Below are 25,721 nucleotides of genomic sequence, written 5' to 3' on the forward strand. Positions count from 1 at the left end.
GTGCTGACAAGTGACAGTGTAAAAAAGAAAACAAAAAGATCTCCAGTCCAATTGCAGGCGACAGTATATGAATTTATGGAGCATGCCTCAGCATACATAAAAAAATTTGGTTGAGGAGCACCTAAGTGAGTCCATTTTGTGAAATAGGGTTTTCATCAACTCCCTCACGCGCTCTCATAACTCTCATATGACAACTTGCCCTCGAAAGCAAAGCAGAAGATGCCACATCTTCTGAGGAGGCGGATCAAATATCTTGCGCAGATGTTGTTTTTTTTTTTTTTTTCTGAGCCTCTACGTGGAGTTCATTAGAGATAGTGTCCTTTGTGATTGCTTGAGATAATACACAAGGCTCTGGAAGTGGAACAGATAAAGCGGCGACACATGAACCTTGAAGAAAATGTATTTACTCCGTGCTGCTGGAGGCCTGCTGAACTGATCTGGGCAATCCTGCGAGGACATAAAGGACTTCATAAATTGGTTCAAAATGACAAATATCTACACACATCTTTCAGGCTTTCTTGTAACTATTAGAATATATAGCTCTGTCACAGCATGCAAGTAGTTCACTGGGCTGGGAATATTCGTTTTCTATAGTCAGGACGATGATATATGGAATACGTTTTAACAGCGAGGGTCCATTTCACACCCAGTGGCTTTGTAAAAGCAGAGAGAATGAAAACCAAACTTAACAAGATAATGATGTGATTTAAAACAAATAAATCACAGTCATTTTGTCGTGCTCTTAATTAGGAAAAGAACATTAGTAGACCCAAATTTTTAAATGATTAAGCACAATGTTACTCCTTGATGATGGCACTTTGTATCCAGAGGAAACTTTATACTGAGCCAACCTCATTTTTACCCTTCTCTCTAATATGTATGTAAAAAGATCATTCCATTATGATAATGTTTTTTATAAATATACACCCACTGTCAAAACAACACATTATTTCTCTTAACTTAAGTTTATTTTTCACTCTTCCTGACCTACTTTGGTTCAGCAAAATAATTAGCGATTGTAAAATGCCTCTGATTGGTTTTATACAGCTTTGTAATCTGCCACGCTTCTTCAGCTTTCACTTCTGATTAGACTCCTAAATGTTATCATCAGCAACAATCAATTCAGATTATTTTCTTTCTTTCTTTCTTTCTTTCTTTCTTTCTTTCTTTCTTTCTTTCTTTCTTTACAGTTATATTTTGCTGTTACCTGAAGGTAGCTTTCTGTGTGTTTCTTTGCTGAGCCAGCCTGTGGCATAAATATTGTATGTCACCAAGAAGGACTATACATAATTTCTATAATTCCCGATGATTGGAGTTATCGGCTGTTTCTCTTAAACCTTTCGGGCCACTGGCAGGCTGTGGGTTAGAGACAAAACAGTTTTCTAAGTTCTTTTTAACTGCAAGGACAACTCTTATATGAGTGAACAATATAATGAGTACAGACGTGTGGGTTGTCTAAAGGTGTTGGTAGAAAATAGATATTGTGCACGGCCTTAAAGGAATATATAATTCAATGTGGTGTTCTCAAACATAGACAAGAATTGATGCGATTCAACTTCAGGCAGTATTTTGCTGTTCGTGCTGACTGCTGAGGTTTGGAAATATCCATCTCTGAGAGTTCTGCTTCTAGTGCTCAACACACTGAAAAAGCTCAACATGTCTTCCCAGAAGCAACATCCTGGTTTCTCTGAATAATCCACAGACCTCACTGTCAACAGTTTTAATGGCAATGCTTTGTGCTGTTGAAATCGTACAAATGAGAACTAGCCAAAAGCTCACTGCTGTTGTTTGTTTCTAATGTAAGTTTTCAACATTTTCAGCATCTCACATGTGCAAGCCAATGAGGAAGAGAGTGAGAGAGTCAAATATGAGGTGCCTCACTTCTGTTAGTGCTCTCTCTCTCTTACTCTCTCTTTAAAAAAAAAACTGAACCAGATTTGAAAACGCTGATGTTACTCTGCTCACAACTAAAGAAGCATTAACATATGTTTTTAGTAAAAAAAAAAATTGTATTCTTCCTTGTAGTGTGTTAACGGCAAAAGAAATATATGCTATTTTGCCGTAAAAATACAAATTGGTTGACATTAGAAAGTGCAGGTAATGTTAGCCTGAAGTCTGAGAAGCTGATGTATTATAATAAAGCCCTAATTAAACCACAGATTGCAATATAATATGTCCTCTGGGATAAACCTGAAAACATAAACCTTTCTTGCATACTTACATCTATACATACATATATCATGAATAGTATGCCAACCTTTACACTCTTCTAGTTGGTAGTGTAATGCATGTACTGTATTGTATAGCTTTGTAAAGATTTTAACTCAACTCAACTGTCCTTTTTTTTATTCAGATAGTTTTCTAGGTTTTTTTAAGATTTGGCCTGGCTTTGAATTCTCCCCTGGGGGGTAAATAAAATCTTATTTATCTAATCTTATACTAGGTTTTTGTTTGAGATTTTTTATTATTTTTGTATGACTAGGCTTGCAAAATACTGTATATTGTTTATTTAGTTGTTACCTCAGCAATAATTTTCTTGGGCTCCATAAAACAATGCCTGTGAATATCACAGATGGGAGATGTGTATCGGCGGATACTCTTACTTCAGCGGAAGACGCTTATGAACTGATTGAATCTGCACAGACACACACACAACCACAAACACATACACCTCCCTCAGCAGCACTACTCTTGAGCAAACTAGTAGAGCAGCTTAATGGTGAACAAATTTGATCATAGTGGGCAGTTCCCAGGAGAGATTGTGAGTATGAGCATAAATCATGTAACGTTGAAAAAAAAAAAGAAACCCAGCAGTGCGCTCAGCAAACAATCCTCAGGTGAATAAAGTTCAGAGACAAAAAGAGATATATGATCCCTATATGATGCTCTTAAATGAATATTCAAATTAATAAATTAGAAATCAAATAAATATTTGATGCATAGCACAGAGGAAGCTTTGTTATATTAGCATACTCATTCATATCAGCATAGGCTGAAGGCAGCTATCTTACATATGAAATATTTAAGAGGCTGACACTTTGAATCATTTATTATAACTAATGTAGATATGATCTGTTTAATTGCTCCATTTGTTAATGACTTGTTAAGGAACACACACCTTGGCTAGATTGTCTGTTGCATGATTGATTCTTTAAATTTCACATTCCTACAATGTCTTAAAGACATCAGCCTAATTAGTGGTGTTCTTTAATACAATATAAAGCTCCTCCTATGGAGAATTATGCAGTGCTTGTACCTGCATTGTGTATTCATGTATAATATATTATGTATATGTTGCAGGGAACTGATTTAATAACCTATACATGTAATGTAGAAATATGTATTATTGATGTTCACTAACAAGAGCTTTGTGTTCAGAGTTGGGAGGGATACAAAGGTATGGTGGAATATGTGGAGGATGCAAGTAAACAAAAGTTCATGGTGTGGTTCATTTGTTTGCTGTGAACTGCAATTAAGGGTGTTAAACAGTGAGAGTTTACTGTGCACAAAAATATACAAAGAAAAACTTTTCTTATCTCACTTCAAAACCATAAACTGCAGAGCACTATATCAGAAGGGAGAGTATTGAGGGGCCACTGTGATATGAAAGGTGAGGGTCACAGCCGTGCTATTACCGTGTTAGCAAGCTAGGCTACACTGCGCATATGGCTATTACACTGGCTGTGGATAGGACTAGTGTTATTCATTTATATGTATAATTTTGTGTAATTAAAATGGTTTCATTTTGACATAAATGATTGATTTCCCTTTGCTTTCAGCTCTGCTGGGCCAGCCTCAAAATAAAATCCACAAAGTTCAGTGACAGTAGAACGGTCATTTCGACCTGTATAGAATACATTATCTGTTTACAGTGGTCTGTTTAAGGTTAGGAGAAGATTATGGTTATGACAAAAACTATGTTTAAAGTATGGTTAAGGTTATGGAACTAAAAAAACACTTTTAAGACTGATGTTCCAGTTAATAAAAAAAGCAAACGCAGGTCTGTGACAGGAAGCACACAGACACACACCCACACCTCCACACCTCGCGTTCTGACTCACTACATTAATAACACAAAATCCCCTGCACTGGCACTGAATGTTGGCACTGGACATAAATCGTGAAGTTCAGATGCCTACAACATTGACATAAGTCCTAGAGACACTGAGCTGGAATTAACGGTGGTTGCATGAATCACACGATTAATGCAGTGGAGAGGTTGTTCCAAATGTTTTCCTCTTTTAATAACAGTCTTCATTCTTTAAATTGATGACTATTGCACATTTAATCAACAGAAGTAGGTTTTGAATTGTATGTGAAACCTAAAGTGAGGTAAAAGAACCGACAAACATGGACGGTTGTTAAACAAACCTTACCGTAATTTTCACTTTGCTGTGAATTTACTTAAAACAATGTTGTGTTATCTGCTTCTCCCCTGATTACCTTTTACAGTAGAAGTAGTCAAGCCAGCAAGGCTGTTATGTTTAGTTAGCACTGAGTCAAAATAAACTGCACTCCCCATGTTCATCATTATGAAGGTACATGCCACCCATTGTAACAGTGTTGCTCACTGATGTGTTTAGTAGTTTTTGGTTATAAATGGCACACATGAACCATCTAAATCAGGGTTTGGCTACACAGACATTACTTGTTAACAAGTTGTTTTTTTAATTATATTCTTAAGTCATTGTTTGTTTAGTTTTTCATTTGTTGACAAAATAACTTTCCCAACAAAGAATAATAACTTTACAGAATTATTTATCGTCAATTCTTGCTTCTGAGTGTGACTCCAAATACTTCCACTGAAAAGGACCTGCTTAGCTCATTCCAAGGTAACAAAAAAATGTATCTTAATGTGATTACAAAACATACGTCTGAATATTATATTCCATTTCTACCAATAGATCCTCCTAAATGTTACACACTGGACCTTTAAAACCCAAAAAATGCCATTGTTTGAGTTGTAGTCAGTTAAAATTAGTAGAAACTATACCCCCCTCGTCGTTGTGTTGCCCATTTGTGCCTGTTGTTGCAGACAGTTAGTGAACAAGCAGGTGACTCATTTAGAAACATAATTGGATTTTTATATTTAACAGGCACATGTGTTATTATCAAGATTTTTTTACTCATTTGTGCATGAAAAACAAATCAACTTATATCTCCCTAGGCTGAGGAGTGTAACTAAAGCTGCAATAAACATCTGTACAATTCCTTTCCCTAAGCCTGTATGAGGTTCATTCCACTGCAAATCCATTCTTGCACACTGCAGCATATTAAAGCCAAGCCTTTTAGGTCTGTATATTGTGCATCATTCCTGTTTCCAGTAGTCAATTTTCAGGCACCCCTCTAATCCTTATCGAGGCCATATCATCCATTGTAAAGTGAGTTTTGTTCCAAACTGATAAGTGGGGGGTTAGTACAATAATGCCGTGCTCAAGCTTAAAGATCTAAAAAAATGCTCCAAGATGTTCATTTCCAGCTCAGTTGAAAATACATTAGCATTGTGTAGATTTGAGTTTATGCATCCCTGAAAGTTTGTGCTTTAAAAGTTGTTTAAAGCAAATTTTCATGTCTAGTGAGCTGTGCGGGGAGGATAAACCAATTTTAGTCAAAGAGCGACCCTTTTACAGCTGTGGGTCATGGGAGTTCTTAGCGGGTCTGTGAGAGCACACACTGCTCTCACTCTGTAGTTCAAAAATGTAGGAACTGTATCCTCATTAAACCCAGTCACTCTTGTGATGTAAATCTGCATACCCTGCTCTTGCTCTTACATCAAAGCTGTCTATATGAAAGAGAAGACAAATATTCATATTAAGACACTTGTAGAAATCTTTCAAAAGGCATGGGATTTTTGATTCTTGCTTAAAGCTAGCAGTTGTACTATTATAAAAGCACGACATTTTCTGAAGTGCAACACATATCGGAAGCATCACATATGGCCTGCAGCACACGTGACACGCCATACAGAGAGAAACTGTAGTACAGTAGCCAAAATGTTGCCAGAATTATTCAGGGCGCAAATGTGATAAAACTGTTGCTTTCCTGATGAGTAGCCACGCATCAATAGGTCTTTTCACACACATATTGTTAACCAAAGACTAGGGCTATATGATTCACACTGCGCTTCTAATAACTCTGGGTTTAAATGACCGTTGGAACATGTGACTAATGCTTGCATTTATGTTTACATTCTGTTGACTTTAGCACTGGCACTTTTAGCCCAGTGTTTAGTTGATTTGCAGGAGATAAGCCCCCAAACACAGCAAGCCATAGGTTAAAGTCAGGGTTATCCCACTTTGGAATGTGCCAGGATCGTGCCATTGTGAAAGCTCTCTCAGCCTGGGACTGAGAATGCTTTTAGCCCTGGGCTACGTAGGGAAATAGTATAGTGGAGTATCTCAACAACTTAATGTATGCCAAGGCACCACCAAACAATGGATGTAGGTATTTTGATGTGGTGTGTGGAGGTCGGGGTGGTGGGCTTGTGGCACAGCTTACTTTTTTGCAGGTGATTGGTGTTGGAGTCCAATCTGGGTTGAGAGTACACAATATCAGACAGATTATAACCGGCATACGTCCTGTGTAGTGTGTCATAGTGGACAACAACTGACACAGTAGAAAGACTAGCATGTTGTAGAAAATAAACCATCTTACCTTGAATATAATCCCAAAAGGTCCACTATCATTAGGCTGTTGATTTATCACATTCTGTTATTATGTCAACTCATTCAGCTACACCCAAAGCACGCTGGTCAATTATCACCAGGTGCCTGCTGTGTGATCATATGGCATTGTTAGACCTAGCAGCAACTGGCATGGGTAAAACCACAAGGCCAATGCAATATAGCTCAAGGTTCCCTTTAACAAATGTGATAATCTCATGTGCAGAAGAGGGCAACAGGTTCACACCAGTCCTAATGTGTGTTGAGTAATAAGATGGAGGGTTTCACCAGAACACAGACCTCATCTATAGAGTCTTTTCTTCATCCTGTTTCGAATAATACCTGTTGATTAAACACTGAGTGATTCAACTGATGCTCTCCAGTGACCCCTCCTATTTGTTAAGGAGACAAATTAAAGTCTTCCATCAAAATGTGATCAATGCCAGGGAGCCTCTGGCTGGAATGGGCACCATGGTATAATGAAGCTATAATTCCACTTTACTGCACGGCAAATGAATGATAGACATTTGAAGGATTTCCTGTTAACCCACTGCCTATTTTATATGTCAATTTGAAAAATTAACCTAAATGTAACCTTTACTGTTGCTACAGTATTTTCTTTACTGATTCATGAATTAATTGGATCACTGATTGATGGATTGGTGACTTACTGTAACTAAAATTCTGCATCAATTTTAACAGACCTAATACGGGTCAGTCGTGCTCTAAAATGATCCAGGTAACTGTTATACCTGACTTGAGATGACTTTAAGTTAGTTTAGAAGGAATTTTCTGAAAGAAATATTACACTTGGATTCATTTTATTATTTATGGAATATGAACAATTAAGTCTTTGGCAAGTGTGTCTTCAGTCTATTTGTATATACATTTTACAAAAGGAAGACAGTGGAAATGCATTAACCCAATAAAATAATTTCCTTTTTAAGTACATTTACACAAGTTCTGCACTTAAATACAATTCTGAGGTAATTGTGCTGAGTAATATCATTTTATGCAACTTTATACTTTCACTCCACAATGTTTTAGAGGGAAATAATGCACATGTTACTCCACTACAATTACGTGGCTAATTACTTTTTAGATTTTACAAAGAAAACCTAGGACTTTTTTAAATGATACGTCATTGTTGTAAACTACTTAAAATTGGTTTTCAAGGGGAATCCAATCTGTGATGATCCGGTCTGTGAATATTTTCATCCCCACTTTGATGCGGTACACTCCCCTCATTCACATTCAGGATGATATCGCTAACCTTTTCTGAGTGCCACATACTACACTAAAGCAAAGCCAAAAAGCAATATTGCACCATGATTGGAAGTCTTTAGCAGACAATGGCTTACTTTGACAGTAACTTCCTTGTTGAATGGATTCTACATCTTATTATTTTACATCAATGGGGAAAAAAATATGTTTGCTTATGGTTAATCTACTTGAGGTTGCTCCTTTTTAAACTACAGCTTTCATACTGTCACCTGCCCCAAATACATATGAATAAGGTCTCAGACATCACAAAGGCAGCTTTGGCATGCATCAAAAGTTCTTAATAAGATACTTTACCTGCAAGGCACCCCATAAGTGACTGCAGCACCAGCAGTTTCCATAGCAACATCATCTTCAATTTTTGTAGGGTCAAAGTAGTCTCACATCCAATCACAAATGTATGGAATCAGAGTCGCACCTTTATGGTTTCCCAGTCTGTATAAAAAGAAAGAGATGAGACAGGTTCTCATTAGCAGCACATTTGAAAAATCACTCGTTGTTTGTTTCTTGCTCAGCATGCTTATTTGACAGTGTGAAATATAGAAAGACAGCACTGCGATAATATCAGCTGCGTTTATGAGTGTATAACATATTTAATTTAACACTATTTAAAGTCTTCACAGTAACGTCTGTTAGTTTCCCTTTAAACCATCAAATCCACGGTTCCCACTTTCCTGAAAGTTGCTCCACAGGAAAAAAAGAATGGGTGTGCTGGGTAGATGGTGGGCGCATGAACACAAAATATCTCATATACATTCATTTCCATATCTTCAGCAACTCTCAGGACAGCTACTTTTAAGTCAACATGAAAGCAAAGCCATGCCTATAAGTTCTCACACTGTAGCATTGCTCTTGCTTGAAGCCTCAAAGCTTTTATGCTCATAAAAGTGTGAAGCCAAAAGATGAAAAATGCTGAAACATCTAGAAGAATTTCGCAACAATTTTGAGCTTTTTCCTCAACACAGACAATATCTCCCTGGAGTCAGAATTAAAAACTTGACAGTTTGTAGAGTGGCAGGATAGGTAGCAGCTCTCAGCATCTTAAACCTCACTAACAGGAAAGACACTGAAGGTATGAATGAGGCTGAGGTAAAAAAAAAAAAAACGTTAAAAGACTGTTGGTTCTTGCAAATGCATTATAATTCAAAAAGGAAACCCAAATGTTATTAAATGACAAACTACTCGCTGACAGTACGTTTTGACACATTCATTATCTTGATACAGTAGATGCTGTCTGTACGGAGACAAAAGAGGATAATTTCTCTAGTTTTTCAGAGTTCTCACCAAAAGACTTTGTGTATGTAATTTGAACCTTAGGCTGTTATTTTTCTCCTTTTCTGAATGTCTTATTTTGTATTTTCCAGGATTAGTTAGATGACTCAGTCATGTGGATTTTTTTGATACCGAAGAATCATTTCATTTCTTAATGAATTTATGGACTTTTATCCTCAGTGGACAAAAAGATTGTTGGGATTTTGCCCCATTGGACAGAGACAGTGCAGAAACAGACTAGGGGAGAGAGGGGTATGACACGCAACAAAGGCCCCTGCTGGCACTGAACCACTGGGACACTGAGGTTATATGGTATGCCCCTTAACCACTAGACTACTGAGTGCCCCATGGCTCTCACATTTGGCTGGCATTCATACCAAAAACAGTCCTCTGTAAAAACAATGCAAGGGGCTGCATTGGTGTGGTCATTTTGCTTCAGGTGCCAGTTATACATGAAATAACAATCTAGGAAGTACGGGTAACTGATCAGTGAATTTGAGGGATTAACAGACTCCAAAACCTCTGGACCAGTTTGACCAGATCTAATAAGTAAAGGTCAGTTGTGCTCTAAAATGAACCAGGTAACTGTAATACCTGACTTGAGATAACAAAAAATTATTATTTTTGGAATATGAACAATTAAGTCTTTGGCAAGTGTGTCTTCAGTCTATTTATATACACTGGAAATGCATTAACCCAATAAAATAATAATCCTTTTTAAGTACATTTACACAAGTTATGCACTTAAGTCCAATTCTGAGGTAACTGTACTGAGTAATATCATTTAATAAGAATTTGTACACAACATTTTAGAGGGAAATAATGTATTTGTTACTCCACTACACTTATCTGACAGCTACTTTTACAAAGAAAAACGTATCATTGTAAACTAGGCTGGGCAGATATCAAGGCAGCACCTATGTTATCATTTGTTGCGCTGACAAACAAAAGAGTGAACACTGCCTTCAGACTAAGTTCAATTTGTGTCCTTTTTTTCAATCGTATAATGTTCAATTAATTTTGACAATGAGACCAAAAGAAAACAATTTTAGTGCAAAATATGCCGCTCAGGCTCTAGGGATTAGGGTTGTTGTTTTTGATGCAATGGTACTTCCTTATCCTCTATTATGATTTCATTTTTATTATTCGTATTGCTATCTTTTCAGACCCATTGCAGCCACCAACCTCCAATATGCATTACCGCCCTCTGCGATTAACAGAAAAGTGTCTTTTGCACCTGCGTGCTCATAGCATGCATACATCCTCACAAAGATACACTGGTGGGATCTGCTTTTCACAGCGCCACTTGTTGTCAAACACTACACAAGGTACATTTAATACTCCATTCTCAGGCTGAACATCAAAATTCTTTCTAACCGTGTAACCAATTTGATAAGTATTTGGTTGAAAGTGGTTGTTGAGTAAAGCAGGATGTAAATAGGGCACAGCGAAGGGAGGCAGATTTATCCAGTTTGCCAGCAACTCTGAGAGAAGAATAAGTTGGAGGAAATGTCAGAGCCTGCCTCTGGAAAAGCTGTACTGATGTAAGAATTAAAGCAATGCAACCAGCTAAGACATGAAATCTACCTTTTGCAGAGCCCCTCTAGGAAACAAACAGCATTAATCTAATGTCTCCTGGGTAAAATATATTTAGAGTCGAGTCATTCTCGACACAAAACTCTCCAAAATTACAACTATTTGTGTAGATTTGCCATTACAGAGAGGCACAGAAGAACTCTTGTTATTCCACCCCTGCTGTGATTCAGCATAGACAGCACAAAGTTTGAAAACACAGCGAGAAAGAATGGAACAAAGCCACTGAAAAACACATCCAAAAAGGCACCTGAAACTGTTTGAGCAGGCCACATTCTCATTAATCCCAGATTCTCTACCTTCCAGCTCTGTCTCCTGTCTCCACCTACAGAAGAGAGGCCTTTTATCTCCATACATCATATAGAGGGTGTCAGAGTCTGTCTTGGCTACATCAATGGTGCAGGGCTGTGCCTTACTCATAGAGAGCAGTTTTATGCATATTAAAGTCTTATAAAGTCATCTGTGCCTTATGAAAGCACTAGGCCCTGTGCCTATTAGGCTAATGCTTGTTTTGTCTGTATCTGTGTGCCATGGTGGAGCCTCATCGGGGTGGAAAATCCTGTTATAGGGCACAGCACACACTCACAGAACTGTAGTTACTCTTGGTAACTACTTATCCTACAGTGTGTTAAGGTCTGTTTTTACAGTATCAGAGTCTTGCTTTGGCCCCCTCCACCCCCTTTCAACTCAACCTGATAAAGCACCCCAGCAGCTAAAGATAACACACTACTGAGAGCCTCACAAACTTGCTCTTGCCTATTACTGCTGTAATCTATTTAGTTACTTGATACCAGGAAAATGGAAGTTGATATATGTTCTGGCTACACAGAGCATATCCAGCTGTGGCTTGTTAACAGAGGCATTGGCTGGGTTTAGAGGGCTTCCTAATGCTTGTAAAACTGAAACTGGCACACATTAAGACACATTCCTCTTGCATACTCATTTGCAAGGACAAATGTCAAAGCACTTAACAAGCAAAAGCAAAGATGACAGAAGGAAAATAAAAAAAAGGTTGAAACTGTAGTTTTAGCAACACTGAACCACAAATATTTCAATCCATTCTGCTGTTAGTGCACAGAAAACAATAAAAAACAAAGCAAAGGGGACAAAAGGATGAGTGTGTAGGATTTAGTAGCATCTAGTTGCTGACTGTAACCAACTGAATATCGCTCACCTTCCAAGTGTCTAGGAGAAACTATGGTGGCTGTGAAAACTCCCCAAAAAGCTTGGAAAAAAGCTTAAAGCCAACAAGACTTTACTGTTTTGACAGAATAAGGTTTCAGAAAAAGGATACATTTTTCGATTCAATGATCACGGATCCAATATCATCGGTGCAAAAAGCAAAAACATTAATCCAGTGTGAAGTTGCTGAATAACACCTGCCTTCCATGTAGCACAAACTAAGGTGGACACGAAAACGCAAAAGGCCCCTATCAGACAGTGTTTGGTTTGTCAATTCTGTAGAAACACGGTGGTTCAACATGGTGGACTCTTTAAGAGGACCCGCTCCCTCTGTAGATAAAAACAACTCATTCTAAGGAAACAAGAACATAACAACACTTATTTTAAGGTGATTATATACTAATAAAAACATACCTAAGAATATTATATTCCATTTCTGCCAATAGATCCTCTTAAATGTTACACACTGGATGCATTCCTTCCCACTGCCACTGTAGTATTAGAATCTGAACAGTACTTCTACTATTGCAATACCACTAATGCTGCTGCTACTAATGCTACCAGTTTTATACTAATGCTGTTGCCACCATTACAACTACTGCTATTACTTCTATTACAAATACAGATAATAGTATAATAGTATTACTATTGGATTCTACTCACTTCAGTGTTACTATTAATAGTAATAATACCATTCAACCCTGTTTCCCTGCCATAATTCCTTAATTTGCAGTTGGGCTCAGCACCATTCAAGCATCAGATATCATAGATGTAATATACTGCATAGGGAGATGACTGATGATGCTTCAGGGTATAAGGGGAGGACATAATCAATGTATTCAGTCACTAACAAATTACCAGAAAATTGAAAAATTGATAGATTTTTGCCCATCATACAGTTAACAGCTTAATTGAACTGTTCATGTGCAATATGAGGAGAATAACCACAAGCGAATACACTGGACCTTTTAGTAATGACCCAATAGAGACTATTCTGCACATTGCATTCAATAGGAATATGCAGAAAAATGTATACATGAAAAACCATTAGCAGCTAGCTGGTGTGAAATTTGTGAAGCAAAGAAATGTATACATATATTAATCTTGCACATACATATAAATCACCTGTTTTGTTCTCCTTAAAAGCAGTGCACTGCTTGTTCGCTGCCCAAAATGTAAGTTAAGAATCGATCCATTACAAAAGCTGGTTCCAAGACGAAACTGATGTCTTTGTGCAGGAGGTGCAGCCTCGCACCTTGAATTAAATTATCTTGGGAGAAGATAACACGTTTGGTTAATGTACTGCACTGGTCCTAAGAGATCCATCGTCCAATGTTCAATGATATCAGGGCGGAAAGCCAAACAGAAGCAGCAGTGATGGAAGGGACAGTTCAGCTGTAATGGAGGTGTATCTAGTAGAGGATGCAGCCACCTCTATGACTCTAATGTGCTGCTATACTGATTGCTTTGTGTAGAATGACAATCACACCACAGCCACATTGTTAGAATGAAAACGGTTATTTCAAGTCAAACCAGCTAACATTCACTGACAGAGCGGGGAAGCTTTTAAATGAAACCTGCTCATGCTCACAAGCTGTGCAGATAGCACGAAACATGTTCTTGTGCTTTTTACGTTTTCTGAGAACACGGTCAAGGCAAGTACAAAAATCTACAGCAGTTCCACACCACGCAAGATCATGAAAATAGAAGTGAACATTTAAAAGACTGCGGAGACACACGCAGCTATGAAGAATGGGAAGTTACAAAAGCATTAATTAATATCTTCTGGGATGTGGGTATTATACATTATGGAAAATCTACCAAACTGATGTCAAATAGCTTATTAAGTCAGTAGGTATTTATTTTACAGTAGTATGAAACCAAGGGAGGAATAAATAAACAGTTGGTCTGTAATCCTTATTTTCTCCTAATCAACTAATCTATTAATCATTTCAGCACCACATACATTTTCCTTTTCAAAGAGCAAGTCATCTGCTCCTCTCTCAGCTTTTATCACCAAAATTGAGTACATTTAATTAGACATACTGCAGTCGTAGCAGCTTAGATCTTTGCAGACACTAGGCTGCATGCAGAGATGGGTGAGATTCCAAACCTGGAAACCCTGTTCATAAAGATTACAGTATCTCTAAGGGAAACATAACATTAGAAAAGTTCAGAGACCTGTATGCATTTGGTCTCAAAAGGAAAATCTTTACCTACGACCTACAGACACAAAGCTCAGTGCTGTCCCTTCTGTGATCTCTGTACAGAGTAGTACCTTGACAAGTGATAGGTTCCCTTTATCTGGAGCTTTTCTTCCTGTGTAGTCAGTAAAGCCACATTGCCTTCAAGCTTATATAAAGTCCTACAGTTTACAGAAGAATGTAAACTGTGGGATCGGTCAGCCACATGTCAATGTGTTTTATCCATATGGTTTTCCATTTATGCAGAAAAAGCGTTTGAAACATAAAGTTTCACATCATGCTCCTCGATATAAGTGCACCCATTCAATAAAAGGCTTCTTTAACAAAAAGCTAATGCAAAAATTGTAGGGACTTGGTCTGTTAAGATCAGAAACCAAGGGGAGGAGTGGGCAATTAACAGGAAACTGTAGCAAACCTCCTTTTCCTTCTATTCCAACATTTATTTAACCAAATTTCCCAAAAGAACACAAAGTTTCCCTAGGCTATTTATCTATCCCTGCATGCTGCTGAGACTGGAAATGACACAACTCAGTTAGCTCCAGGACACAACTTGGTAGCTAACAACGTTAGCAACGAGGCTCTCACCACCTTTTATATCATTTACTTGGCTGAAATAATGAAATCCAGGTAATAAAGGCTAATTTTATTTGTCTCCTGGCATTTTAGTGCTCAAAGCATACTAGTGGTGCCTAACAACATAATTTCATCAATCTACACTCAAGGGGACAGAACTATCATATTAGCCAGTTTCGGCCATTAAAATCAGAGACATGACCGATAGTACACCTGAGGTCCCTGTACGAGTTGGGTCAGTCTACTGTGACAGTTCTGTGTGTCCACATCACTGCAGATGTGGGTGGCACATACGGACACTTCTGAATTGAAAAGTGACTTCTCCAAACTGTATCACCCCGCCACATCTCAAGTGCCAGAGAACTCATCAAAGAAAAACTGAACATAAACTTGAGCTAAAGAATTTTTGACTTGAATTCAGTTTGGAGCCCTGACCACTGCAGAGAAAACCCTCTAATATGCTGCCTTTCCAAGTTTTGTGAAAGTTTTTCCTTGGTATGTTTTTTTATGTTCCAGGTCACTTAAGACAAAACTCAATATAGGTCAGTTGAGGACAGTCTCAGCATATTTTTCTTGTAGTCACAATCACCATCAAATTACCCTGACAATCCCTTTCTGTCAAACATTTCAAAATCCATTTCCTTTTGAGAAATAATAACACACAAATACCTTTCAATGACATAATCAAAATCTTATAACAAAACACTGCAGTGAACCCATAGTGAATGCAACTCCCAATACAAACACACTGTGCTGACTGAAAGTTGCATATAATACACTACTTATTTTAGTTAAAGGTCCAGTGTGTAACATTTAGGGGGACCTATTGGCAGAAATTAAATTAATATTCATTCAGAATCGTTTCTACAGTAACCCAGAACGGACAAACTGGCTCTAGATAGAGCCTTTAGTGTATTTTGCAGGCACCGTGGTTTATCTTACAGGCTTGGAAGGCTGAGCTGTAGTCAAATGGTTGCAATCTTCAATCTCACCGCTAGATATCATAAAATCCTACCCAGTGATCCTTTAACTACAGCTGCATTATAAATTAACCCATTTTGACATAAGGCATACGTTTTATTAAGGAAAAATGCTTATTTGTGTGATATCCATTATATATTATAAGTTATAACTTATATAAGGTATATAATACATGAAAGATGCTCCCAGTTTTGAACATGGCCGTGTTTTTACAGGTGAAAAGCGTCTATTAACCACAGTACACCGTTCACCATAGTATTTGCTAATTACCTCTTTGCAATTGCTGATGCATGCTGATAATGAGACTAGGCCTTAAGGTCAAGTGATAACATATTCAGACATTACAGGCATAACAGTTTTTCAGAAAGACAAATTGGAGGCAAATGAAGATTTGAGGTGTCTCACACAGCCCTACAGTGTATATACATGAACAGTTGCATCCTGATATACTGTATGATTTTTTTCCCCAGCTTCAACAATATACACTGATGACATATTGACCATGTGAAGGCTAAGGAGAGTGGGCTTGAATTACCTTCCCAATATATGGACCTAGTTTCCACCCTATAACTGTCTGACACATAGTTTTGAGGTTGAATGGCTCGGAATTATTTATCTTATCCAAAATGAATAGTCATCTGTTCCACAGGAAAGACAAATATGCATTATTTTGTTCTTTTTTCTTATTGTCCTCGGTTTTAATGGATGAACCAGCTAATTGCCCTTTGATACAATGACTACAGAATCTCATTTATCCGAACCACAGACATCTGAAATGGTCTGCTAAACAAACAGTGCCTTCCTGGAATGCCTAATTATTTCATTTGAGAAACAGATGAGATTTTGAATAGGCTACCTGCACTATGCATCATCTGCAGTTCTCTCCAAACTTATTTCACTACTCCACATGAACACCATGTTCTTCCTAAGTATAAAAAATGCTCATTAGGGAGTTTATCGTCTCCGGCTAGAAAACAAAAAAGTATTTTAGAAACTTCAATCAGCAAAAAAATGCAAGTAATGATGATGACCAGAGACGCCACATTGTAATTTCCTCATTTATCAATTAGAAAACATCCACTGAGCAGCTGCAACATGTGTCCGTTAACTAATCAGCATATTAACAAATTCATATTGCAGCAAGGAATTCATGTAATATACTATATTGTTTGTGAATGTGGCTAAAAGAGCCCCATCATGTAAATTCGGCCTATTAGTTAAATTAAAAACCATTATACAAAATGTTGAAATTTACATAGAAATAGCGAATTCTGACGCATAAATATGTCTTTTGGGTTATCTTTAAACATTCTCCAGAGGATTTTGGTACCATGAAGGTGCCCTTGAGAAAGACATTTCAGACTGTAGTGGTACTCAACAGCTCAGAGGTCTAATTTGGTGTGTGAACATGACATTACAGTGAGCATGCTCAAGAATTTCATGTTATCTTTGGATACATAAAAAGGTGTATATTTTTATCAAGAAGCTTTGGATGATAAAAGGGCTTATTAAAACCTACGTTTCTGTTGTTCATAATTAAATCGTTAGGCCTCTACTTTTCACAAAGGTGTGGTAAAGCTGGCAGTAACAATTATATATCTACATAACAACAACAAGCCTAAATTTGATATTATTATTGATTCTGCCTAATGTATTTCATTAAGGCAGCAGCAGATGCGTGACTGCATGAAAATGAAAGCAGTATGTGGGTGTATCAAGTAGTGAAACAAAAAAGTCACCACCAAAACCTGCAGTTTCTCAAATGGCCATTTGAGGCTAGCTCCAAAAGTGAGTCTGTCACCAATTACATTATATTAAGATTTAAAATTATGCATAAAAGGACGTGGCTGCTTTGATTGTGCTGTCTCAGGTGGCTGTTTTCAGTAACCAGGCTCCATTCAGCGCGCCCATTTTCTGATTAGCATGGAGCCAGCGGAGTTAGAACTGCCAAGATGGCGACACTGAGCTTCACAGCGGCTCTTCAGAAACCTATGGGTGACGTCATGTTAGCTCCATCCACTATTTATTATACAGTGTAATGTAATATCCCCATGTCCAGAACATACAGTATCTGGTTTATTTAGTGACTTTCTAGGGAGCTTAATATACTTTACATGCTTGTATTGTTTACCATATAATGCAGCCCTAGTGATTTCCAACAACAATATAATATTTAAAACAATATCTCTACTGTAAGTTTTGTTATTGCTATTGCATTTTGGCCAGTGTATGTGATGAAAACTGAACAAACTCCAAGTGAAAAAGCAAATAAGTGTTCCTGTATAAGGATTTATTTTTCCAATCTTTGAAATGTTATTGCTGAGAGCTACAAAGGACATTATACGGGAATAATTCTCCTCATGACAATTAAACGTGTAAAGTTGGTGGATTACACCTTAAACCTCCTGGACTGCATGAATGAATAAATTACAATAGTCAGCTATTCAGTGAAAATTCCACCTCTCTTGCCTGTACAAAGTACTGTTATAATACACTAATCAAAATGACATTTGGACAAGGGGTGTTGATTTTTTAATAATTCCAGTGATACATAAATTTCCTTAAATCTAAAAAAATTAAGAATCACTTCTGATTTAGAAGTGTTCCCTACCAGAAATAACTTGTATAACCACCATGGATAATATGACCTCGCTACCTTCATTTCCATCTTTTGTCCTAATTTACTCCTTTGACTCAGAATAATCCTCTTCATCTAACATAATCAAGACGCATCGTTTAGTCTGATGCTTCATAAACCCTTTGTATGCCCCCCTAAGCTCCGGGCGAGGAAGATGCACAAAGATTAGTTTTAGAAGAAATACAAGGTCAAGCAGTCTTTTCCTTTTTTATTTGAAATAGTATTATTTTAAATCTCTTGAATGCCACATTGAGGTACCTTACTTCACTGAGCATCGTATGAACTAAAATAACTTCATGCTTATTTTACTGGCATGGTTTTTTATAGAAATGCAAGGAAACATTTACACTTACTGAGAATGCCACTAAGTCAAAACCTGCTCTATATCACTCATGTGGTCTCACCTTGAGACCCACATTTTCCCACATTTGGCCATTAGGTTGCGACCCACTTTCACAGAATTCAAACTAAGCAAATACATTTTTTTTTTACACAGGCTAGAAAACACATATACAATGTCATCATGACCTTTTTTAACATAAAATATACACGTTTTTATCCCTGCATTCAGGAAGGGTGCTGTTAGATCCAAATGCCTTGCATACTTCTACACACATATACTATGAAGATTGGCATTACACATATGGAGCAGTCATATGGCTAGTAAACACACACACATACAATATCATCTTTTTTTTAAACATAAAATATATATAACACTTTTTCATCCCTGCAATCAGAACATACTCTAATAATAAACAGGTAATGAACATCACAACTGCTGATTCTTATGATTAATGAATAAAATTAACATCATAGCTGCATAACTGTAATAAACTGTGTTTACACAATAAATGTGTAGGTCTACAAAACAGGCTGTTTTCACTTCACAGACATTTGTGGAAGCTTCTCTGTCGAATTAAAGTCAGACATCAGATAGCTAAGCATTAAAAATAGATTTTCTTTACTTTGACCACACACACTCCGAGACCGGTCTAAGACATACAGCCCACTTAGTTTTCGTAAGCATTGAAAATTCTCCTTAAAAACAAAATGATCCAGAGCCAGTGACAGAATCCGGAACAAAGGGTGCCGCTGCATGTATTTTATCGACAGTTATCAATAAAAGGCAACAGTGGTGTTGTTCGGGCTATATTTGTAAAAAAATAATTTGATTCATCTCAGCCGGTCTATTCAGTCCTTTAATCTTGATTCAGGCAACCAAAACAACCATTTCACTGTAGGGAACGCAGTTATATCGAGCGCTTATATTGCACTAAATGAGAGAGGAAAGATGGTTCTCACACAACAGCCGCACCCAGTGGAGCACAATGCATCTCTGAAACTGCGCTCTTGTGCATCTTCAGTAAAAAAAAAAAAAAAAGGAAATCCACAAGAATAATCATGGATGAACCTGACCCCATCCTGATATTGCTTGGAAAGAAGGCTTTTCCAGGCCTTATATAAGTACATTTAATAATGCAGCACTCCCAGTGCTCATCAGATCCCCCCCCCGAAGTTCCTAGCAGTGTGGCGTTGCTCTTATTAAGCACTCAATTAAAGCCATTCCCAAGGAGAGGCCGTGCGCAACAATGTTTGAATTAGGAAACGTTGCAGGCTCAGACAGTCTGTGAAGACTTGCCCCAAAGGAGCGTGGTGCCTTGAAACCATAGGCCTAGGAGTGACAGAGCATCATATGGCATTGCTAAAGCAGATAAATTATTCTAATATGATTGGATTACAAATAGGGCATTTACAGAACCAATGAGACTAGATAAATAGAGCAGGAAATGGAGCTGTCTCAATGAGCTGCCTTGGATCTTTTTTTCCTTCAATCCCAATATTAAAAATGAACAGAGAGACGGGACTAGGTAGACAACACTGAGGAGCTCTGCTATATTGTCAAGTACATAGAGTGTACTTATCCCTGACAGTTGTGGGCTCCCAACTCACAGCAGTGTGCAGACAATCACTTTCATTTGCGTGTAAATCATACTTATTCATGACCTTTCCTTGACTGAATTAGGCAACAATTCCTCATCGTCCTATAAGTGCAGTGAGTGGAAGATTTTCCATGCAGACTCATGCAGATAAAAGATTTGTCTCAATGAGATCCAGTCTGCGCTGTACGGGAGAACATCAAACTGAAAGCAACTAATTTAGAGGAACTGCCTTTTGAAGAGTTCCTCTGTAATAATTGTGTTTTTTATCAGATTTATTTCCCAAAAAAGAAACCAGAATTCACAAAATTGAATCAAGTAGTACAGTGAGTCCTCTACATTACGTTTTCCTTCCGTGCTGACTCTATAAGCCACAGTCACTTTGATGCAGTGAGAACAAAATTCATCTTTTCTGTATCTGCTCGATGGTGTGCCGACACTCCTGGAGTACAGCCTAAATCACAACCATCATACCTTTTTTTAGAGTTTGGCGAAGGAGTAAACGTGTTATTTTCCAGCGTCCTGCTTGACAGGCAAGATTTCTGCACCACTCGCAGCTCAGCTTGTCAAACAGCTCTATTATGGCAGATTCAAACAAGTAATGCGTGGCATACATAAAACCGCACTGCACTCCGGTAAAGTAGTATCAGGGGCCTGCAGCTTCCTCATCCATTATGGTGTTGTGGAAAATCTCACAGCGCTGTTTACTTTGAAAATCCAGCAGAGTGAAGCAAAAATGCAGCTGTGCTTAACAACTCACACCAGCATTTGTTTTTATTTACTGCTTGCTACCTGCGAAGAGCCATTTTTAACCTGATCAGCAAGATGGTGGCAAAATAAAACACACTTTAAATTTTATATTGTCTATTAGGGTGTAGGGTTAATGGGTTGATGACAGCAGTGGTTCTCAACAAGGGGTCGTGTGATGGATCTAAGGGGCCACATAATAATGAAAATGTTATAAGGAATTTGGTCTAGACCTGCTCTATTTGAAAAGTGTCCTGAGATAACTTCTGTTATGTATTGGCGCTATACAAATAAAATTAAATTGAAATTGAATTGAATTGAAAATAACAAATTTTACGAGCCAAAAGAATGAAATATTTCTCCAATCTTTGCCATTTCAAGGTTGCAACTAACTGTTAGATTAATTGGCTGATTATTTTCTGTTAATCGATTAATCATTTTGTCTATAGGCCTATGTCAGAAAAAAGTCAAAAATGCAATACAAAGATAGAAATGACCGACTGAAATGAGATGTGAAACTATTCATTGTGTAATAAATGAGTTCATCAACGAGAAAGCAAAAATTCCACACATTTTATAGTATATTAGTATATATATAGTATATATTATAGCTTCTCAAAATTGAGAATTTGCTTCTTTTCCTAGTCTTACATTTTAGTGAACTGAATATTTTTGGACTTCTGGTCCAACAAACCACGTTATTTGCAGACATCAACTTGGGCATTGTAAACTGTGATGGGAATTCTCTCCTGATAGACCAAACGATTAAGGCTGCAACTAACGATTATTTTCATAATGGATTAATCTGTTGGACCATTTTTTACGATTAATCGATTAGTTGTTTCATGTTTGGTCAATATAATTTCAGAAAATGGTGAAAAACATTGATCACAGTTTCCAATGCCAAACGTGACACCCTTAAATGTCTTGTTTTGTCCACAACCCAAAGATATTCTGTTTTCTGTCATAGAGGACAAAAGAAACCAAAACATTTTTTACATCTGAGAAACCGAAATCAGATAATTTGGACATTTTGTTCTTAAAATGATTCATCGATCATCAGTTGTTGTTTAATTTAATAGTTGACAACTAACCCATCGCTTGAGTAATCATTGCAGCTCTACAACCGATTAATCGTTACATAGATAAACATTTCTTTTATTCATCTATTCTACTTGTTAGGCCTGTAAAATGTCAGAAAATAGTGAAAAACACCCATCACAGTTTCTCAGAGCTGATGGTGACAGATTCAAATTGCACATTTTGTCCAATCAACAGTGCAAAACTCAAAAATATCCAGTTTGCTGTCACAGGCCAAACAAAAGCAGAACGTCTTCACATTTAAGAGGCTGAAACTAGAGATTTGTCATTTTTGCTTGAAAAATGATTCAAACGATTAATCGACTGATTTTCTGTTGAATGACTAATCAATTCATTTCACAGTAGAAACCCCTTGTTTCAGGTCTCATCTATATTTTTTTTCAGGCCTAAAAAATCATTACAAGTCAGCATGAAAAGACAAAAACACCAGGCTGAACTGCTCTGTGGTGAGGAGTTACAAGCAGTAAAGGTTGGGAACTACTGCTGCACAAAACAGAACTCATATATTGCTCCAATAACAGTTATATTCCTTAACAACAATCCATTAGTAAGGATTGTCCAGCCCAACATTTAGCCAAAGAGGCAGAAAAGCAAGAAGCAAGGTTAAGGATGAAGCAACAAGTCTTATTACCCTTCCCTCCCCAGCTCCCAGCCTGCCCCTGTGCAGTTTAAACAGCTGCCAGACTGATGGCCAAACTATTGTGATTTATGTGAATTGTCCATGTGGCTGGAATGTCAGCACTTACAGGATATCCTGTGGCAAAACAAGTCAATGTGAAGAGTAGTTCTGTATGTAAGACAAGAAGGAAACGGGCAGCCCTCATGGAAAGTTCCATCATCTCTCACACACGTTCAAAGAAACACATTCCCCCTTTATTTTATTCCTTGAGCTAGCTTTCCTGGAGGGACATGAAATAAAAATGACCCTGATGACACATTGCTTCGATACTTCCTGCGGAAACTATGCGATGAAAATTTTATGCCACGCCTCTAAATGCACCTATCCCTGGATATTTTTAATGTCACTTCTGTGCTCCGTCACTTCTGACAGGCTTGTTGGCTTTCAGGACGTTGCCAGGCCATTAAAGGGCTGTCTTCCTGTGAGGCCGCTGGATGCACTGGAGCCCATCAGATGCCAGTCAACATGCGGTTTACTGAGCTCCAGTTTGTGTGTGCAGTCTCTTGATTATACATCTTCGTATGGTGAGTTTTTGATCATTTGACAGTTAAATTAGTTGCACAATCTCTCCACCTCCCCAGACTTTAATTCAGCCTTTTAAAAAAATATATATATCTTAAATATTTATGCATAGATCTCAAGAGAGTCTCAGCTCTCTTGTCTCAGGCTTTTTGAAAGTTATCCTACGCTCATGTTCACAAATCAAGACTGAGCTGCGGAATAATCTTCCTCAGCCCCCTTTAAGGTAGAGTTTTCTCTTTTTTTCCTGCGCTATAACCTTTAGAATAAGTTCAGCTCTTGTCAGATGAGAAGTCTGTGCAACAGATCACACACAGAGCCATACTGGAGCTGCTCGAACAATGTGCAGATAGATGCTCATTTGCCATTTGTCAGAGTGGGGCTCTGACAGGTGTTATCATCACACGCACACATTGTCCCTGACTGTGCCCAGCCACACACACACACACACACACACACACACACACACAAGGTTTATTGTATGTCTCAGAGACTTTCAGCAGGAATCACTTTCAGTCATCATTTACAGTTTTGGCAGAAGTTGGCAGTCAGATGTGCTGAAGCTGCACAGATGCTCATATCTATTAACATATTAAAGCAGGCTTATATGGCATTTGCTGGTCATCAGGCTGCAGGCCCAGCACAGGATACCACTGGGCAGCTTTAACAGTGACTGACAGATGCACTGATGAACCCCATTAGAGCAGTGGTAGTGACAGAGAGGCTGATTCATTATGATCTCCACTTATAGGCGCATCATAAGGCAACAAACTACCAAACAAATCCATAACTTACATTTACAATGATCTTCAAACAGTTTGGGTTTACTTTAATCCTAAAAGTGCACAAATCAATTTTACACATGTACACTTGCTGTTGGAGCTCAAGTTGGTCCGGTTTATTCCCGCGGTATCCGGGACTAGACGGAGTCCCGTGGCCGCGGTAGGTCAGCAGCGGCGACAGCATAATCAGCAAAAATCCGCAGGGATTATTCATGTGGGGGGGTCAACGCCGGATGATTACTAAACATCTGCACTGATCGGAAGGACGCTCGCACACACTCGCAGATTACTTTCCCTCCACCATGATCGTCCCACAACAAAGTAGACGCAGGCAAATGAGATCAGCAGAGGGTGAAATTCAGAGAAGGCAATCCCGACTGCTGCTGCCTCCCCCTGACACGGCTTCAAGGTCTGAGTGTAATCTGGGAAAAGTTAGGATGTGGACCGGGCTGTATAATATTTGTGTATGAGCTGCTGCTGAGCTGGATTTCACTTGAGAGGAGGCTGAAGTTACTATGTGGAAAAGAATGGGATATTAATAATAGCCTAATGATGATTAAAAAAGAATCAGAATAATAATAATAATCTTACCTGTCCTCGCAGCAGTAATGTCTCCGAGGAACTCACAGCCTCAGATTAATCCGTATTTTGTCACTAAACAAAATTCTGCACACAGACATCACTGTCGAGTCGCGGCGACGCTCCCGGCCAAAATAAAAAAAAATATCCGTCGGACTTGTGCGCAAAAGATGCTGCTCTTTCTTTTGTGCAGCGCTACATTCACGAGCTGTGCTGTGCTGTGCTGTTCTGTTCTGCGCCGCTCCTACCACTGTGCCTCCATCCCTGCCTCCCTTTCTCTCTCTCAGTGTCAGTAGCGCAAGTAGCTGACGGCGTGGCGTCTCGCAGGTTGCATATTGGGAAAGTGAAGCGTCCGTGTGCTCACTCACTCACTCACTCACTCACTCCGATGCGTCAAGTGTGTCTCTCCCTCCTCCCTCTCCTCTCCCTCCCTCCTCGAACCGTGCTGGAGCTGGAGCTGGAGCGGGACGCACGCACACACGCGCTCGGCGGAGAAAGAAGGAGAGAAAGAGAGAGAGAGAGAGAGAGAGAGAGAGAGAGAAAGAGTAGAGAGTGCTGTCTTGTATGTCTCCCACCCCCACACACACACACCAGCCTCCTCACTGCTCCGGCCATTCAAGCGGAACAGACTCCCTCCTACTCCTTCCCCTCCTCCTCCTCCTCCTTCTCCTCCTCATGCTGCTGCTGCTGCTGGGATGTCCAACCAGTCTGGGATGTTGATGGACCATATAGGCTGGCTTGTTTTACTGTAGTGGACAGTTTTGATGTGCACTCCATAAGTTGTTTTGAGTCAACATAATATGGAATCTTCCACAATCTGATGATAAAGATGTACTAATGTACTGACTGGGCTACAGGAGACCCCGACACCTGTTTGAGGGCTCAAAAAACACATTCAGACTCCCCTAATTTATACATCAAAGTCTGTTCATAGGTCTTCAGAAGTACTGCTGCATAAGGTGCCTGAACTGGAGCAAAAAAGATGCCA

At 38.5% G+C, this 25,721-nt stretch overlaps 1 protein-coding gene across 2 annotated transcripts in view; it reads right to left on the minus strand.

Annotated features, from left to right (window-relative positions):
* cntn4 (contactin 4) overlaps positions 1-25,195 on the minus strand; it is a 142,409-nt gene extending 117,214 nt beyond the window's left edge. Inside the window, exons 1-2 of one of the 2 annotated variants that reach the window (XM_051416536.1) lie at positions 24,746-25,195; positions 8,241-8,378 (exon numbers count right to left, since the gene is read on the minus strand). In XM_051416536.1, coding sequence (XP_051272496.1) covers positions 8,241-8,295 — 55 coding nt within the window. In that variant the 5' untranslated portion in view covers positions 8,296-8,378; positions 24,746-25,195. The remainder of the gene's footprint in view (positions 1-8,240; positions 8,379-24,745) is intronic. The other variant, XM_051416535.1, reaches the window with a different exon arrangement.
* Positions 25,196-25,721: the final 526 nt, after the last annotated feature.

The sequence above is a fragment of the Dicentrarchus labrax genome, unplaced genomic scaffold (genome assembly GCF_905237075.1).
Source record: "Dicentrarchus labrax unplaced genomic scaffold, dlabrax2021, whole genome shotgun sequence".
NCBI lineage: Eukaryota > Metazoa > Chordata > Actinopteri > Moronidae > Dicentrarchus > Dicentrarchus labrax.